At 44.2% G+C, this 18,830-nt stretch overlaps 2 protein-coding genes across 4 annotated transcripts in view; one reads left to right on the forward strand and one right to left on the reverse strand.

Moving 5' to 3' along the window:
• PIGF (phosphatidylinositol glycan anchor biosynthesis class F) overlaps positions 1-7,528 on the reverse strand; it is a 48,468-nt gene extending 40,940 nt beyond the window's left edge. For 2 of the 3 annotated variants that reach the window (XM_019485351.2, XM_019485352.2), the window contains exons 1-4: positions 7,417-7,528; positions 4,645-4,896; positions 2,930-3,021; positions 1,428-1,544 (exon numbers count right to left, since the gene is read on the reverse strand). In XM_019485351.2, the coding sequence (XP_019340896.1) occupies positions 1,428-1,544; positions 2,930-3,021; positions 4,645-4,872 (437 nt within the window). In that variant the 5' untranslated portion in view covers positions 4,873-4,896; positions 7,417-7,528. The remainder of the gene's footprint in view (positions 1-1,427; positions 1,545-2,929; positions 3,022-4,644; positions 4,897-7,416) is intronic. The other variant, XM_006272176.4, reaches the window with a different exon arrangement.
• Positions 7,529-7,565: 37 nt separating this feature from the next.
• Positions 7,566-16,666, forward strand: CRIPT (CXXC repeat containing interactor of PDZ3 domain). Its single transcript, XM_006272182.4, has 5 exons — positions 7,566-7,664; positions 9,018-9,083; positions 11,572-11,626; positions 13,470-13,573; positions 16,140-16,666. The coding sequence occupies exons 1-5, from the start codon at positions 7,649-7,651 to the stop codon at positions 16,202-16,204; spliced, it is 306 nt and encodes a 101-aa protein (XP_006272244.2). The 5' UTR covers positions 7,566-7,648; the 3' UTR covers positions 16,205-16,666.
• The last annotated feature ends 2,164 nt before the right edge of the window (positions 16,667-18,830 follow it).

The following is an 18,830-nucleotide window of genomic DNA, read 5'->3' on the forward strand; positions in this document are numbered from 1 at the left end:
CAGCCTGCAGGTTCGATCTGGCCCATGGATTTGCTTCATCTGGCCCAGAGAGCTACTGGCAGGCTACTGGAAGTGAGGGCATGGCCTACCACAGAATCCGAGGTCTCTGGGTCCTGGAAGGCACGGCCATTACCTACAGGAGGGCAAGTGAGAGCTGTGCGAGGGCAAGTAAGAGCTGTGCCAACACAAAGTGGCTCACCCTGCAGCCACTGGTCCCATGGCTGCTTGTCCTACTGCTGACAGTCCTGCCAATTCCACCACCACTGCCGCGTGCCAGATCCTTCACAAGTAGCTCCGCAGTCCAGATGAGGCACAAGGCGAGTTTGACACCCCTGACTTAAATCACCAGAATTATGCTACTTTTTACATTTGCTTGAGATCAGACTTTAGCCTAGTAACAATGAATGTATTAAAATCCATTAGCTTATAAGTAGCTTTTATAGATTTTAATGACTCCATTATTGACCAGGGGACTAAAGAAGTAGGGGGGACATTATGCTTTCCACCTGAATTTAAAAGGTCCTCAGTGCAGCCTTATGTCATTACCTACAGCAGCGGTTGGCAGCATGCTGCAGTGGGGGGCTACTTTAATAGAGCTTACTTCCAAGTGCAGGCTGCTTTCAAACTGGCCAGCACTATCACAGCTGGAGCCAAAACCAGAGATGAAACCACCCCTCCCACACCCACAACATCAAAGCTGTCATGTCTCCCTGCTACCAGGTGGAAACTTCCCACAGCCAAAATGCTGCCAAGGTCTGTAGGCCAGATCAAGAGGCTCTGAGTGTTGTACACTACTGATTGCTGACCTACAGTATATCGCTACACAACAAGGCTGATTTCATTTTAAGATCACATTTTTTTTTAAGTTTGATGAGCTCCTTTTAATTTTCCTACACTGCAAACACATTTCCAGAATATTTGATGAAGATTGCATATGGGCAAAGACTGCCTGGATCAAAGTTCAGCCATCTTTTTCCAATGTTAATCTATAACTACTTTGAAACAGCTCCCATCCTCTGTCCCTCCCCATCTTATGGCCATGTTTATGGAGTGAGGGACTACCAGCTGATATACATGAAGATTACTCCACACAGTTCAGTCACAGGCTCTTGTCAGGCGGGTGCTAATCGTATCAAATTGTGCAATGGTTTTGTAAATAACCACTGGAACAAAACTCATTTAAAATCAGATTCTGACCACAAACTAAAAGCTAGCTCACTAATCAACTGTGTCATGTGGACATTTGTCATGAGGAAAACTGACAAACCCTTAATTAAAACTGATGTTTAACTCATAAAATGATTACTTCTAAATTCATTAAAGAAGATTTATTTTCTTTATAATAAACTCCACAGCAAGTTGCATATTGCAATCCCATCTATTTACATCCCATCAAGAAAAAGGAGGAAATTTGAAATAAAACTTACCCATTTTTACTGAATACCCTTATCCATGCTTGGATATTTGGTCCTAGCATACACAAGCAGTTCAAAGTTGTAAATGTAGATAGAAGGACTGCAAACAAAAATGTCTCAAGCACTGACCTACAAAGGAGGGTAAGAAACATAAATTAACTAAAGCAGACTCAGAAGTTTTAAATTTCAGAAAAATGCCCAATTTGCAAAAAATAGATATGCTATCCTAAAATTACTGTAAAAAGTTTTTTTTCCTCCTCAGCCTCTGGAATGCAGGAAGGAAAAGAATGAATATAATATTCCTGTATTGTCTTCACCTCCTAAACAAAATATGAAGTGTAACAGCTCATCTTCATGGTTTATTACCTGAAAGCCACTTTTTACCTTTGACCCACTGGCTTTACTTTCCCACTCCTTTCTTCACTCTAGTTTGACTTTGTGAAACAACATCATGAGATCATTCTGCATGATGTCATCCTTACTCAGCAATTCAAAACAGCTTTCCAATAGCAGCCAAGAAAGACCTCAGGGAAATTTCTCCCCAACCCTTACATCCCAAATTCTAAAATAGAAAAAGAAAAGACATAAATGTTTATACGACTACAGCAACAGCAACAGCAACCTTCCCAGGCATTTTTTTCACTTCACCACTTTCCATAGAGTTTATAAATAAAATAATTAATCAAGTGAGTTGCTTGTCTATTTTCAATCTACATATCTACCTCAAAATATATATGAAGAGATCGTGTCTCTACTCATACCAATAAGAATTTTAACATAAACATCAACTGATTCAGTTGTTCACCCAAACTGTAGAACCACAGATATGGTAACTGAAACACCATGATGACAGGTACAGACTGTGGACCTAGCATAAGCCTAAACTACAGATAATATGTGCTGAGGCTTATACAGATAGAAGTACTTAACATATAATCAATAAGCAGTAACCTGGAAATATGGAACAAGGTCCATTGGTCAATGACACCAGTATCGGGCTAAAAAATGTTTATTTGATTATTAGAACAAGCCATTTATAAATACAAGGTATAGACTAGAGGGAAAACTGAAGAACTCAGCAAATTCAAAAAGATCTCCTGCCAGTCTGTAAGCTACCTCTCTCCTGAGTGTCTCCAGCTGGTGTAGCTTGCTGTTGTGGGTAGCTACATAGGCGCTGGAATGTGTTTATTCTTGTACTTCTGGGATGTAACAACAAAAAGGCAGGCAGTAGATTGGTCTCTTGCCTTCTTTCTGAAATGGGTGCTGATACTCAAAAGAACTCTAACTTGTACCTTAAGTTTGTGCCTAAATGGTAATCATTAAGGGACTTGTAGCTGCACCTTAATTCCATGTCTAAGCTTGCAAAAGAGGCACTGATCATACATGGGCTGTAGTCTTCTCTCTCCAGAGGCCAGACAGTCCCAAGTGTCTGGTAACAAAAGCTGTTATACCAGCATTTGTAAGGAGAGATAGATCTTAATGGTCTTCAGTGAAGATATGGTTTTCAGACTTACTCTATTAATGGTGCTCCGTAAAGGACAATAATTCCATGAAACACGATGCAGGACATGAAGAAGTATATGCAGCATTTTAGAAATCTAGATATCTGAAAAAAGGAAAAAATAATTTAATAAAATATCAGGGTAATCATCTATATTAAATTCTACAAATACATAACTAATTAACTACATAATCATTTGGTTGAAACTAGATATTTAATATGCAAGAGGTCCTGATTATTTTAAAGTAATAACTTAAAAAAATAAACCCTTCTTGGTTTGAAATTGTTTTGTCTACTGCACTCTTATAACAAGTAGTACATCCAATGATTGCAATGACTACAACTGTAAAGGTAAATGAGGAAAAAAGTCTGTTTCTCAGCTTGGTTCCTCTGCACATTTAACATTATTTATTAGAATCGTTCACATAGCATAAAGGGGGAGGGCAGGATCAATATAGAAAAATGCACTAGTTCAGTCAATCAGTGCTTTACCAGACATTCTGTGCACAAAAGTATTGCCTTCAAATGTCTGGCTTGTCCAAGACTGAAAAGCATTAAATTTTCAATGAACTAGTCCTTTGGCTCAGCTACAGAGGCAGGGAAGACTGAAAAAAAAGTCTTTGAGCTACTTTTCTGCTCCCCTGCCCTGGTTTGGTTGGGTTCTGGATTGTGTTCCACTCCCAGTACCACAAACTACAATATGCAATGCCTTCTTTAAAATGAAGATGTTGGTGGGTACTGATGTGTTTGTTCAAATGACACTAAAACTGTGTCCAGACGAGCATGGCCATGCGGTATGTGGTGCCGCAGACTGCACATTCAGTTGCTCTCCACGCTACAAGGGAGCAGCACAGATGGTTTTTTTGACCCCTGGATATCTGAATATATCCACGGAGAAAAAAAATACAGCAGTGTACTCACAAGCAGCACTCACCACTCAAAAATGGAGCCAGGCAAGCCAGAGCCACACTGCGGATGCCAGCCAAGCTCCATGCAGCAAAATTGCCACTGCTGGAGCCCCAGGAGGCCCCTAGGACCCCAGATAAGGTTGCCTGGGCCAGCCCAGTGCTGGCCCCAGCCTCCCCTACCACCCCTGGGGTAACTTGCTGAAGCATGCATAACATGCACATTCCCCGGGGACAATTAGCAGCAGCACAAGGTGTCCCACTGCTAGTTGTCCCTGGGGAAACAAACATCCATACACGTGTGGATGCAGCCTAACTGTCCATTTTAACCGTATTGAACATTCAAGTTTGCTTAACGTTACCTTTATTCAATAATTTGTGAAGCTCTTTTAAAAATGATTCAATGCTCTTTTCTACCTTAGATTATTGATACCTATTGACAACTTTTAGCTGTGGAGAGATACGTTCATAATGCTGGCTTCAGCCCTGACTCTACAATGAGCTCCAGGCATGCAGTCTTCTGTACCCACACTGACTTTTCTCAGAGTGAAGTCTGTTGGAGGTTCAAAGAAAGTCTTAAATACTTTCAGAAGACAGACTAAGAAGTACTGTATATCTGAATGCTTTTAGGTGTGAGAGAAAGTTTAGCATCTGTGAAAACTAAAAACCCATTTCAGAAGGTACTACACTTAGCCAGAACTTCACTAACACTTGAATTTATTTTGCTCTTTCATTTTCCCACTTGGTTCCTTCAGTACAAAAAGTCAGTTCTTCAGTTCTCCCTAAATGCCCTTAGTGTTAACTTAACTGTATAAAGTCTTACCTTGTGAGCAAATGAACTTCTCTTAGAAGATGGATTTGGTTTTACTATTATATATAAAAATATATTTACAGTAGTGACACAAGCAGAACAAATACACAACCAGGTAAGGTGTGTTCCCAAAACTGAGAAGTTCTCCAAGAAGAAAGATGGAACGACAGTTGACAGAATAATGGAAACCACACAGAAAATGTGGGCAAAGAGGAGTTTCTTTATTTCTGTATCTTTCATTATGTTATTTGTTGAATATTCACCCTATAAAAAACAAATTTTAGTTAGTTATTGAAAAATAAGTGGTACTAGAAGACACTATTTTTCCTAGTTAAAATATGTAGTAAAACACACTGTGGTCTGCTGTTAATTAGCAAACTCAGTTTAGGGGCAATCCAGATGTTCCCCTGTAAAGAAAGTTTTGGAGGGTCATGAATTCATGTGGGTGATATCTTTTATGGAACCAACTGTATAGTTGGGAGTCATACAGAAAGGCTTTTGGGCATGAAGTACTCTTCCTCACAGACCTGTTATACTTGAAAATTTTTCTGTATGGCCCAATAAATGTCACCCACAAAAATTCTTGCCCCTCACATTTTTCCTTGACCTTGATGGCTACACCACCACCCCAACTCTACCCCAAAAAAGTTTTGTAAATCAAAAGCCAGCAGCCAAACACCTAGTGATTTAAAAGCTTGTTTTAATACTGAACATTTACATGGACTGCCTGGTGTTCTTCCAATGCAGGTACCTTTGATTTTGAGACTAATGGCAGGTCAGCAGTAAAAATACTTTGGGAAGTTTCACATACAGGCTAAATTGCATATTGAGGGCTTATTTGGCAACCAGGAAACTTCCCAATATGTGAGATGAACAGTTAATCCCTCTGTTAGACTATTTCAACTGCTGACAAGCCCTGAACCTCAGGAGTTTCTGTTAATTTCAACACTGCTATTAGCAGGTAAGGTACTTTAAGTAACAATATAACTAGCATTATTGAGGTGTGAAAAGCTGACAGCAGGCTTATCCCACAAGAATTAGCAACAGCCTTTAAATCAGCTTAAAAAGTACCTTTAATATTGAAATCAATGGAAGCTGTCAAATGGCTGCCTACCTTATCTGCCCATGTGGCAAGTAGTTTATACTGTATACAGCAATCATATGCGGAACTTGAAAACCTAACATGGTGATGTTTTGCTTCCTGTGGGCTCTCACAGAAAGAAAATGTCTAGAAGCAAAACGGAGCTGTTTTGTTCTCTACACAAACCAAACTCACCCCCTGACCTCAGGCCACAGTAATACTGAAACATAAGTGTTAGTGATTATATCCATCTTCACAGGCTGCACTAGTATGAAATGGAGGAAATGGAAAAAACTTGTAATATTTCTCACTGCAGAGATTCTCTGCTGCTTTCTAACTCTACAACAGACATTTATAGCATGCAGTAATATCTGGTTCTGGGGGCAGGGTGTTCAGTTTTAACTATTACCATTTCCCACTCCACTCTACACAGATCAAAAGAAATCAAGAGGCTCCAAAAGTGATGCTCAATGCTTTGGCAACACAGGCCAGAGGAATGGCACAGAGCCTGTCCATGTATTAGCTCACACCCTGGGTGCCAGGACTGGGCCCTAGGGCCCCATGCCACCCCCACCCAGCCCCGTATACCCACATCAGGCCTCGCACCCGTGACCGAATGCACGCAAATCTGCAGGGAGTCCCACGGGCCAGATGACACAGTGCTGGGGACCAGATCTGGCCTGCAGGCCAGATGCTGAGCAGTCAGGGACTATGGCATTAGCCCACCTGCCCTTGTGAGGAACCCTGGCAATCCCAATTTCAGTGGGCAGAACAACTGCAGGGCTGCAAGGTGCACTTTGGGGGCCTGAGTGGGGGAGGAATCTGCTCTGAACGCCATAAACACTGCTGTGGTTGAAAACAGGAGGGAGCCCCCAGAGCTTCCCCAACATCCCTCTGGTGACAGAGTGCTGGTGTGGGGCTGGCAGCACAGATGTGCACCCTCGCCAGGCCATGGCCTACCAGTGCAAGGAAGTGGCTGATGTGTACGTGTAAGTGTATGCATAGGTACAGGAGCATGTGCAAGTATGCATACACGTGCAGGTGTGTGTGTATGCATGTGTGTGCAAATGTGTGCGTGCATACATGTATGCATACAGGTATGTGTATGCAACCATGGGCACGAGTGCAGGAGTTAGTGCATGTGTAGGCATACATGTATGTGCAAGTGTGTGCATGTGTATACATAGGCAGGCTATGTTCTTTGAATAGATGTGATCTCTTTTATTAGACCAACAGAGCGGTTGGAAAAATGTTTTTGGCAAGCTTTGGGGTGCAATCACCCTTCTTCAGGAAAGGAGAGTCTCTGCTGATCAGAGACTCCCCATATATATGTATACACCCACGTATGTGTAGGTGCACATGTGTGTAAGCGTACATGTGCATATATGCAGTGTGTGGGTATGCATGTGTGTGTCTGTTCAAGTGTGCAGTGTGTGCAGGTGCATGTATGTGTAAGTATGTGTGGGTGTATATGTACATGTATACAATCTGCGTGTGCATACTGGCACATGTACATGCATGCAAGTGAGGGTGCGGCCGGCAGGTGTGTGTGAGTATACATGTGTGCTTCCGTGCCTACGCACAGGCTAGGCCAGGTCTGCATCACCACGACACTCTTGTCACAGGCAGGGTGCGTGAAGACGAGTTGCAGAGGGGGGAGGGGGGGGATCCCGGCCGTTGCCCGCCCCACCCCCCGCTCTCACCTGCGTCTCCCCCGCGCCGCCGCTCCTCGAGCCCGAGGTCAAAGGTCACCAGCCACCGCCCCCTCACCCGTACACAGCGCACAGGCGGCGATCCGTGAACAGGCGCCGGCCGGTGATGGACGGCTTGCGGCGGCCAATCCGCGCGAGGGCCGGGTCGGGCCGGGGGCGGGACAGGAAGTGCGCGCCGGGAAGTGCAGCTGTCAGTGTTTACCTCCCCGCCGCCGCCATCACTATGGTCTGCGAGAAGTGTGAGTGCACAGGGCCCTGCCTCCCTGTCCCGCGGGGCCGATCCCCATCCCCCGGGGGGGAGGGGCCGGGGCAACGCTGGCTGCCATCGGCAGCACTCACCCACCCCTAACCCCCTTCTTCCGGGCTGCATTCGGCCTCGGGAGCCCGGCTCCGCCCCCTCGCAGCCCCCGGACCGGGATTGCCCCCCCCTAGGGCTACCATATTTCCAGGTCCAAAAAGAGGACACCTGTCACGGGTGGGGAGTGACCTGCCCCTGCCCCTGCCAGACAAAGCTAACCCCCTGAAGCCCTGCTGCTTCCCCTCCCCTCACTCTGGACCCACTGACCCCCGCCCTGCCAGTGCCCTTCACTCCCACCCCCCAGTCCCCTGCTCCCTCCCAGTCCTGGTGGTGACCCTCACTCCATGACCCCCACAGTGCTGCCAGTGTCCCTCACTGTGGACCTGTAGCCTCTGCCCCCCCAGCTCTGCTGGTGCCCCTCACTCTTGACCTGCAGACCCCTGCCTCCCCTGCCCTGCTGCCCAAGCAGCTCCTGCATTGCGAGCATGCCCGTGTGCTCTCTCGCTCTTTCTGGTTACACCTGGCTTGTTGAAGCTGGTGTGGGGAGCATGTGGCCCCTGACAGCCAATCGCCTTGCCCAGCTTGGAGCAGCCAGCCCTGGAAAGGAGAAAAACTGGACATTTGCTATTATTTTAAAAACCTGCCCGGATGCAGCATAGGAGTCAAAAAAGAGGACATATCCAGGAAAACCCAGAGATATGGGAACTCTAGTACCTGGAGCCTGGTCCCAACCCTTCGTATCTCCCTTAGGCCAGAATTGGCCCCTGGGAGCCTGGCTCCACCCCCACCCCTGGCTGGGATTGCGCCTTGGGAACTTGCCTTCCTCCATCTCCACTGAGATTGGGCTGCCAGGAGCCTGGCCCCGACACCCTCGTAGCCTCTCTGGCCAGGATTGGGCCCTGGGGGTGGGCACTGCCCTGCCTGGCTCTGCAGACTGTGGTGGGGCCCAGTCCAGTGCAGGGCCTGGGGCTCCCCACAGGCCTGGGAGTTTGGCCATAGGGGAGCAGTGCCACAGCCCCCCACCACCCTATTTCCAGACCTGTGGGGAGCCCACGGGCCGATGGCATGACACCGTGGGCTGGGGGTTGAGCTCCCGTGTTACAGTGCACGCCCCTTCACAGAGGGGCCCCAACAGGGACAAGCCTGAGCCTGCAGCTGTATCTGCTTATCCCTTCCCACCTCGGGGTACTTGGGGGTACCCTGCTTGGGGCTTGTGGCTTTAGTAGAAACCTTCTTTTTGGCATTTTCACTTACATCTCCTTGCTTTTTCCTCTTCTGTCTTTTTGTGCCATAGGTGAGAAGAAACTGGGCACTGTGATTACCCCTGACACGTGGAAGGATGGGGCTAGAAACACTACAGGTACTCTTTTTACTTTATTTGTTTATTTGAAGTATTTTTAAGCATTTACTTAGAGAAATCGTAGTATTCATTACTCAGTAAGCATTGAACCAGTTAGGTAATTAAAAGGCTCTGTGAAGCATCTTACAGCTCTGACAGCATGAAGCAGCTGGCCTGTTCCTTTTCTTCACTTTAACGTACTGCAGCTTCTTTTTCATTTTCTGTGGGAAATGTCACAATTCTGACTTCTCGGTACTGCATTCCTCCAGCCATGATTTGTTCCAGTGTGAAGTAATGATACTTATCATGTGTATTGACGTATGTGTGTACTGGAGAAGTGCATAATTCACCTAATGGAATAATACAGTGCCAGTCTCAGTTTTACACTGCAACAAATGTCAGTCAGCCTCTTGGCTAATCATATAAATTATGCCTGCCTAGGAACCTTTTTGGCCTGGTGTCTTTGTAATATACTCTGTTTAACTGCATAAGAATCGGTGACATTAACTAGCAGCAAAACTGACTAGCAGCTCAATTGTCAGGCTTTTAAGAGCAACCCAGAAACTAGCTTGGTCCTGTCAGGTTGAAGACTCTTGTTAGAGACATAAGGGCTCTGAGTAGCAAAGTAAAGAGACTTAATGAAGTGCAAGCTTCTCAGTGCAAGGCATTTTGTCTGAATTTATTAACTAATTCATCTTATATAGTGCCTTTAGTATTGAAATCAGTAGGCTTATACTGTACTTTGCACACGAGTTATTGTCTTCTGTAGCTGTTGGGTGTTTTTTAGGTTAAATTCAGATGAGTGAAAACTTATACTTTTTAGTGCCAAGGTATGTACTTTCATGGACTACGTTGCTTAAACAGAACATAAAGTCCTTTTGTTGCCTCACATTTTAGTCCTAATATGTATACAATATTCAGTTTCTACCTGCCAGCTTTGCTTTTAATTGCGTATTCTAAGACTTGGCTTTGAATTTGCTGTTCTTTGAGCTGACTAGTTAGTCTGCATACATTTGGTTATTCTTGGCCATTTATAGGCCTTTGGCTTGTATGTTGCCTCATGCCATCACATATTTAGTAGTTAAAAAAATCCATATCCTAAACAAACAAATACTAGCTTTAAAATAGGATGATGAAGTATAATTCAATATTTACACTCCTATGAGAGAAAGGAGGGGGTACTAGTAGTTCAGGCACAGGACTTTAGATGGGAAACTACTAGGAACTTCCATTTCTAGCTGTGCCCCCGACTTCTATATAACATAGGATAAATAACTAAAGCTTCAGCTATGCAGTGACCATTATGTAGGTGAAGTAGACTGGTCACCTTGAGTTTGTTTTATGATTTGGGCTTCTCACTGAATTTTTTTAACAAATAAGAAAAAGAATGAGGCATGCATTTTATCCTCAAATGCCAGATTATAAAAAACTATATCAAATTGTAACTAGACATGAGAACTTAAAATGTGAATATAGAGACCAAATTAATGCTTTGTTATGAAAGTTTCTGTAAATATGTAAAATATTTGAGTGTATACATCTGCAAAGTTAGGTTTTAATGAACTAAGAGCAAAGTGATCAAATTTAAGTTAATCAAGATAGTAACTATATTACATGCCCCCATGGATAACTTTACAGATTGCTTATAATATATTGCTTCTATGTTTTGTGCGTACTGTATAAAGGTAGTATGACTGATCTCTTAGACATAAGAAGCATAACATGTGGGGACGTGGTCAGGAAGGCCAACCATACCTTGTCATGCATCCACAGATGCATCTCAAGCAGGTCCAAGGAGGTGATCCTCCCCCTCTATGCGACACTGGTCAGGCCACAGTTGGAGTACTGCCTCCAGTACTGGGCACCGCACTTCAGGAGTGATGTGGACAACATGGAGAGGGTCCAGAGGAGGGCCACCCGCATGATCAGGGGTCAGCAGGGCAGGCCCTATGGGGAGAAGCTGAGGGACCTGAACCTGTTCAGCCTTGACAAGAGAAGGCTGAGGGGGGATCTAGTGGCCGTTTACAAACTAGTCAGAGGGGACCAGCAGTAATTGGGGAGTCCCTGTTCCCCCAAGCACTCCCAGGAGTGACTAGAAATAACAGCCACAAGCTGGCAGAGGGTAGATTCAGACTAGACATCAGGAGGCGCTACTTCACTGTCAGGGCAGCTAGGATCTGGAACCAACATCCTAGAGAAGTGGTGCTTGCTCCTACCCTGGGGTCTTCAAAAGGAGGCTAGACGAACACCTTGCTGGGGTCGTTTGACCCCAGTACTCTTTCCTGCCATGGCAGGGGGTCGAACTCAATGATCTGCTCAGGTCCCTTCCGACCCTACCTACTATGAAACTATGAAACATTTCTGGGCCCTTGTTTTTGAAGTAATTTTTTCTCCTTTGTTCAAATCAGAAGAGATGTACTGATGTGCCTGTATTGTCCTTAATTTACAAAATAAGCTTTCATGTCTTTGAAATTAAAAAATACTTTGTTGTTGTTGTTTTCCTATCTAGAAAGTGGTGGACGAAAACTAAATGAAAACAAGGCATTGACTTCAAAGAAGGCAAGGTTAGCTTTGCAATCTTAATTTTACTTAAATAAGGAAAATAAGTTGCCATATTTGCACTACAGCCAGAGCAAGATTCATGAATAGTTCAGTAGCTTGAAAAATTTTTTAAAACAATTAACCTTATCTGTTAAAGAGAGCAAATAATTTGGGCAGAGACTATGCAGTATTTGCATGGTCTCATACATTTTATTGCTGTATTTAGGTAGGACATAATTGTCAAAACTCTGTAATTCTTGCAAGTCCTTAAGAAACTTGAAAATATTTACACAAATGTACATTAATGTGTGGGGTTTTTTGGAGAAGAGTTCAGAAATTGGGTCTCTATTATTGCCTCTGTCAAGACTGTATATGAGATCGTGGGAGAATCACTTAATCTCTGGGGTCCTGTATACTGTTTGGAAAATAGTGACGATTGCCAAATCAGAGGCTGTTAAACCATTCAATGGAAGCTGCTGAGATACAAGTATTGTAATATTATAAAAGCTTTAATCTATCTGTCTGTATGTCTACAGCGCTTTATTTGCGCTCTGATTGGCTGACAAACAGCCAATCAGAGTGCAAAGAAGCATTTGTGCAGGAGGTGGCAGTGCAGTGGAGCACCACCATAATGGTGGGGACACAGGGAACGGAATGGGGGGTGGGCGGGGCAAGACTATCACAGCTGACCGCACCGCGCGGCCCCCCCCCCCCCAATCCAGCTCCCTGGAGGCAGCGGCAGTGGAGCAGACTGAATGGGGACGAGGCCAGTGCCTCACCCCCTGCCCTGTTCCCTGCAGATGCCAACGATGGAACGGGGAGGGGAGCTAGGCCACTGGAGCTGCTCTCGCCTCCCCCCCCCCCTTCTCCCCCCCTGGAGGTGATGGCAGTGGTGTGGAGGGGGGAGCAGGGTCAGGCCACCATGGGGGAGTGAGGCCACCGGCACTGGCCTCAGCCTGCCCCTCCCCGCTTCCATCGTCACTGCTGATGTGGCAGTGGGGGGGGGAGGAGTGGGCATGCTGTGATGGTGGCAGTAGGGGGAGGGAAGGAGTGGGCCTAGGCTTGACACGGGGGCGGGGGGGGGTGTCTCCCCACCCTTGGGCCCACTTCTCCCCTCCTCCCGCCGCTGCAATGAGGAGGGTGAGGAGCAGGCCCAGACCCCAAGCAGCAGGAGGGAAGGGGGGAGCGGGCCCAGACAGGTGCAGGGCCACGGGGCTCTTTCCTCACCTGCTTCCTTGTGCCTCCATCGTTCTTGATGGGCAATTGGCTAGTCCTGTGATAAACACACTAGAAATAAGAAATTGTAGTTCGTCAGCCTTGTCTCCACACTGCATGGATCTCTTCCTGTAGAGCATGAAATTAGCTTCCCTGTACCTCACTTGGCTTTATGACTGTATTTAAATGACTGTCGCCTTAGACAAGCATTTCTCAACCTGTGGGTTGTGACCCAAAAGCAGGCCACAAGAAATATATGAAAGGGTTGCAAACGAACTTTAAAAATGGATTCTCCTTTAAAGGAGAAAAACATAGAAAACTGTGGCTTTTCCTTTGCAGGCTGTCAAAGTTCTAGCCTGCAAGGGGCTACTTGCCCTTACCCCACACGCTGCGGGGTGGGAGGCAGTGGGTCAAGAGTGGAGGACACTGGGTCGAGACTGGCCATCTATGTTAACAGATGGATCCTGATACAATAGAAGTTGAGAACCTAGACTACAGTATTTCCCTGCATTTCCTTTTAGTGGGCACCGAGTTTGATGATCCTGCAAACAGCAGACAGATGGAAGTATTTTCTTATATGGCTTTTTTACAAATGAATATGGCTTTTTTTACAAATGAATAACAGCCATGAAATGTTTTGTTTCTTCATAGATTTGATCCTTATGGAAAGAATAAATTTGCAATATGCCGGATTTGCAAGAGTTCTGTTCACCAGCCAGGGTCTCACTACTGTCAGGGCTGTGCATATAAGAAAGGTGAGACAGATGTGTAAGAACACAATTGTGCCCTCCATCCCCATTCAGCTTGAACTTGGTGCACAACAGGAACTAATTTTAATGTTGTTCATCCTAAAAATAGATCTGTAGGATGATTTAAGCCTACGGTGGTAACTCTTAAGTTCAGTGTTAGATTTCTTAAAAATTGTTGTCCTTGAGCAATAATTCCTTATAGTATAAAAAAGAATTGGAGTGTGTGTGTATGGTTTGATTAACCCCTTGTAGATTTAACAGACTTGCTCAAGAACAGGTTATCTTAGAGTGCACGGATAACATAAGCTTCAGAAAGTCTTTAAGCTTGGTTGTATAGCTGAGCATTCTTCCTCAGAGGAGAGGTCTTGCCCTCAGTTGAGTATAAGGAGCAGAGAGAAGAACCTTCTCCTGGTCAGAAAACTGAGTGCTGGTTTATAAAGACATAGCATGTCAATCGATGTCTTTGTGGTTGGTTCCAAATTCTTGTGTAATCAGCTGAGAGATGAAAGGTAATAGAGAAATCAGCAGCCCAAAGAAGTAGTTTCCTGTGGTGTGCACAGCATAATATAGGGCTGCTCAATTTTTAAGCTACAACCTCTCTGGGTTGCATACCATGCCCCCTTTCCTGTACCACTGCGCTGTGTAGATGCACCTTAAAGGGGGAGAGGGATCCTGGAGGCTTCAGCTGCAGTGGCAACTGGAGCAATGGTGAAAAGTGGCACCTAGGTGGGAGCCTGGAGGGACACAGCTTAAGTCCTTGGCCCATTAGGCCACCAGTTGGACAGCCCTACTGTAGTGTATGAATGTTTTCATACCTTTGAGTAAGGCACAGATAACAGTGTATAAATATTCCATTGCTAGCTATGTATTTTTTAAATTGTCAGTTTATAGAGGACCTTTTAATGTTCTCTTTTTTAACAAACTGACCAGTGATTTCTGCTGTGCGGTGTTTCACTGAATCAGCTTTCTTTAATAGTGTTTTCAGCCTTAGTAAAGAAAACTCTTTTGGGCACTCAAAAGGCTTCTGCTGTGCCTTTAAGCTTCCCTTTAGGCTTCCTAGTACACTTCCTTAGCACAGAAGGCACAGACAGAAGTAACAATTTTCACCCGATCTGGCCACAGAAAACAGTTTATAGCTGTGACTAAACACAAGTGCACAGCTGCAGGCAGCTTCAAAAATGGCCTATCAAGTGAAAATCACTGCATGAGGTATCAGATGAAGAAGTTTCAAAATGTAGCATCTTTTGTAGCTTATGTTTGCCTGTTGCTGTTTTCAGAATGGTAGTGGGGAAGGGAGGAGAGGGAGTTCAGTTGGGGGTTTTATCAGCACCCCCAGTGGGGCAGGTGTGTGTGGGGGGTTCCAATTCACCCCCACCCTTCAGCACTGGTTGGGGAGCCCCAAGAATGAGCTCCGTCCACTGCCTTCCCCCCCTCCCATTCTGGAAACTGTGACACTTGCAGAGAGCCCTGGCCCTTGCTATGGGGACCTGGCTGCAGGCTCCCAGCCAGCAGTTAGACTCCCCTTCCCCCTGGAACCAATAGTGAACTTTTGTTTGGTCTGGGGTAACGCAACTCTGGGAGCTGCACTTCTATCTGCCCCAGACTACATCTGTTACCCCTTCATGGGAGCGGATATGCCCCCCTTTCCGTGATTGCTATTGACACCCCCAAAGAACCCCAGTTGCTGCTGTGTACTCCCTCCCCCCTCCCCCAGTTCTGATCTTGTGCATACCATACCTTACAGGTCAGCTTTTCAGAGACGTGTGATCGTTGAAACACAACACAGTCTTTGGAAGGTTGCAAAATTGATTAGTGTGTTTGGCAGTTAGAGACAAATCTATTCAAACAAAACAGAACTACTTACCCTTCGCAGTCCCAGTTTTTTCACTGCTATGGAGCACTCTTTGGGATTACATTAAAGTCTTGTAAAATTATCCAGTATCCTCTCTGTTTCTGTAGAGCCTGAGTTCCCTCCCTCCCCTTTTCTGGTTTCTTCTCCCTGTATAATTGCTGGTGATAATCTATTTTCCATGAAAGTTGCAGTCCCCTCTGTCATGTGGCCTGTATCAGCCTTGTCATGCATTCAGAGTCCACCACCCTCTGATCCATTGTTTTATTTCCAAATATGTTTTCCTGTTCTGCATGCAGTTTGCCTAATTGGCTTCCATTTGAATATAAAGCTTTTGAGTTTCGACAACTGCATTTTTAGGTCTGTGATAGGTTTAAGAATTTCTTCTGGGTGTTTTATAACATGGAAACTCCAGAATAGTTCTTCAATTAAAATAGTCTGAAAATAAAATGGAGATTCTGGTCTAAACTAGAATTATGTCATCATATGCTAGATATGATGTGTGATTAGCATAATGTGCCATTCCCATTTTTAATAATGGAGAAAATATGCAAATAATTTAAGAATGAGAGCTCATCCTACCCATCCATCAACTTTTCCTATTTCTGACCTCCTTTTGGAGGATACTCTTTATAAAAAAGTACTTGCAGCCATCAAACATTGAAAAGAAAAATTCCCCATTTTTTTAAATGACTGATATACACCTTTTGCCTATTTTTGCAGGTATCTGCTCAATGTGTGGAAAGAAGGTCTTGGATACTAAAAACTACAAGCAAACATCTGTCTAATTACATTGAGTGAGCTTCTTATGGACTCACGCTTTTTTTTCCTAAAACTGCTTTTGAATGTTATTATTAGAAGCGGATACATGTCTCTCAAGGAAAAACTGAACACACACATTTGGCCAGAAGTTCAAATACAAGCCCAATGTTATCGTTTTAGTGTTAATTTGTAATCTTGATGTTTAAAATAATAATTGTATAGATAGTTGGGGTAGAACTGATTTAGAGGGAGAGGAAATATGCAATGTCTAGTGGGCAGTTCAGAACTGCCACAGTCACAGCTAACAAGCTCATATTCTTTCTCTACCACTTACCTATTGATGTAAACAGTTATCAATGCTTAAACTATGAAATGTAATTTGTTATAATTGTTTCTGATTTTTTTTATTCACCTTATTTTTGGTAACTATGCACCTTTATGTATTTGTAACATTACATTAAAAAAATGAGGGTTAGGTTTGTCCAGCACAGAGGTACAAGGGGTTTTCTGTGTTTTTATCTTAAAACATTAGCATTCTGAGCACTTTACTGTTGAGATTTCAGTGTGCATTCTGGCCACAGTAGAGTTGGTCATATTACAACAAGTTATTTGAGTGAATACTGAATAATAGAACCATGATGTCCCACTTTCTTAAAATGATGAACTTCACCTCGTTTCTGCAGGGAGGGTGTCATGTTTGTCTGCTCCTTTGAGATTAGTAGTTATACCTGTTTTGCACAGGGATGTCTATTTGCTGAAGGCAATATTATGAACAGGCGCAGATTTTTTAATACCAGTCTCATGATAGCTCTGTAATCTAATTGCAGGAAGGCAGTGCCATGTTGCATGCATTTGTATAAATGGCAAAATGTGCGTCAGCGCTGAGAAAATGGCAGCAATGCACTTTTGAACTAAAACACATCAAAGGTGTTTTAGTTTCACAGTGCACCGCTGCCATTTTCTTAGGGCTGATGTACATTTCACCTTTTATAATGCGTGTGACGCAGCTCCAGGCACATCAGTTCACATGGTCTGCAGACTCATGCTCCGATGTGCTGGATTTCTGGCACATCAGTGCAGGCAAACATATGTGTATAAATGCCCTGAGATACTTGGATTTTATGGTGTTACATGTGCTTACACTGAACTACAGAGCTGACATTTACAGACTGAGTTGGAGATAGAAGTAGAGCTCACCTCTCTGGGGAGGAATGGTGCTAGTTTGAGAGACAGTCTAGAAGTGGCAGTCTTTGTAAAGGTGAGCATACACATCTGAGCTTCTGCTGGGGCTGTTCATTAAATGTAATCTTACTGATGGCCTGCAGCTAATCTCCACTGTGTGGAAGTAGTTTCATAAAAGCAATACAAATATCCTGAGCCAAAGGTCTGTATAACTATTTGTAGCCATCTAAATCAGGAGACTTGTTACTCCAGGGTTGTCAGGACACGTTTAAATCATTGAAATCATCTTACTTTCTTCTACTGAAAAGTCGCTTAAGCATTGCTAGTATCAGATACTCCATGTACAGCTACACAATGTGACTCATTCTATTCCCTTATAAATAATTAATATGAATATTGCTAACTGATTTAAGGAGCACTTTCCCTTAACACTATCCTTTGAGCCTTATTCACAGTTTCCCCTCAACTGTCACACATTTTGTTGCTGGAAAGTTTCCTGTGATTAGCTATTTTTGTTTAGTTTTTTCTCTTGCCATTGCAGCTAGTACTGAAACATAACCTCAGGACTGTAATTAGAAATGCTGCGAACAGCTGGTGGTATTTCCTGATAGTAGGTGGAGAAAACTGAGCTGGAAGAAAACATTAGGGGAGCACAGTATTTTCTTTGTACCTCTTCCCCTTCAACTGTGCTGTGACAGCAGAGCTGGATACAGACTTTGTAAAGTGCTGCACGGACACAAGCCCCTCTCAGCCTTAAGTATCAAGAAGGAAGAAAGTGGAAGTGTTGTCATCTGAGGCAGTATGGCAGGCAACATGTTTGCCTTGCCATTTGTGGTAGTGGTGAGGAGACCTCTGCATAGCTATATGCTTAATTAGTCAGGTGAGACTAGCCTAGTGTTTCAGCCAAGCGCCTTGTTACATATTTAAACTGCTTTAAAAAAGCAGTGTGTGCCATTATCTGTCTTGTTTTACTCCCAGTGAAGAAAGGATAGATGATGTTCAGTAACAGTACTGCATTATATTGAGGACATTTTGGCAAAGACCAAAAGAAATGAGTCATGCTGCGCAGTCTCCTTAAAACCAAATACCTGAAAGTGGCTTGTAGGAGAACAAAGAAAAACTGCTCCAGCAGTATTCAAGCCAGCTGTCTAAAATCTGAGTTGGACAGGATTGGGGTACTAACATGATCTGCATTCCATCTGAGATGGGGTTGTTGGCCAAAGGGTGCTAACCCCTGTGCAACTGATTCCTTGTGTGAAGATTTACCAGGGAGCTGACCAAGGCCCTGCACGGATAGATGTGGTTATACAGACCATCCCCCTGGCCAGTCAAGTCTCTTGTCTTGGAGAATACACACACAGCTAGCAACACTGCAGGTATAATTTGTAATTGTCTTTCTTCTGCAGTGTGATGTACAACTGACACTTATTTTTATTCTCTATGGTGGGTGTTAGGGGTGTGCGAAGTAGA

The sequence above is a fragment of the Alligator mississippiensis genome, chromosome 1 (assembly GCF_030867095.1).
Source record: "Alligator mississippiensis isolate rAllMis1 chromosome 1, rAllMis1, whole genome shotgun sequence".
In the NCBI taxonomy this organism is placed as follows: domain Eukaryota; kingdom Metazoa; phylum Chordata; order Crocodylia; family Alligatoridae; genus Alligator; species Alligator mississippiensis.

Coding starts and splice junctions, on each gene's coding strand:
- CRIPT (XM_006272182.4), top strand. Junction 9,084..11,571: donor TGGGGCTAGAAACACTACAG/GTACTCTTTTTA, acceptor TTTCCTATCTAG/AAAGTGGTGGACGAAAACTA. Junction 13,574..16,139: donor GGGCTGTGCATATAAGAAAG/GTGAGACAGATG, acceptor CTATTTTTGCAG/GTATCTGCTCAATGTGTGGA.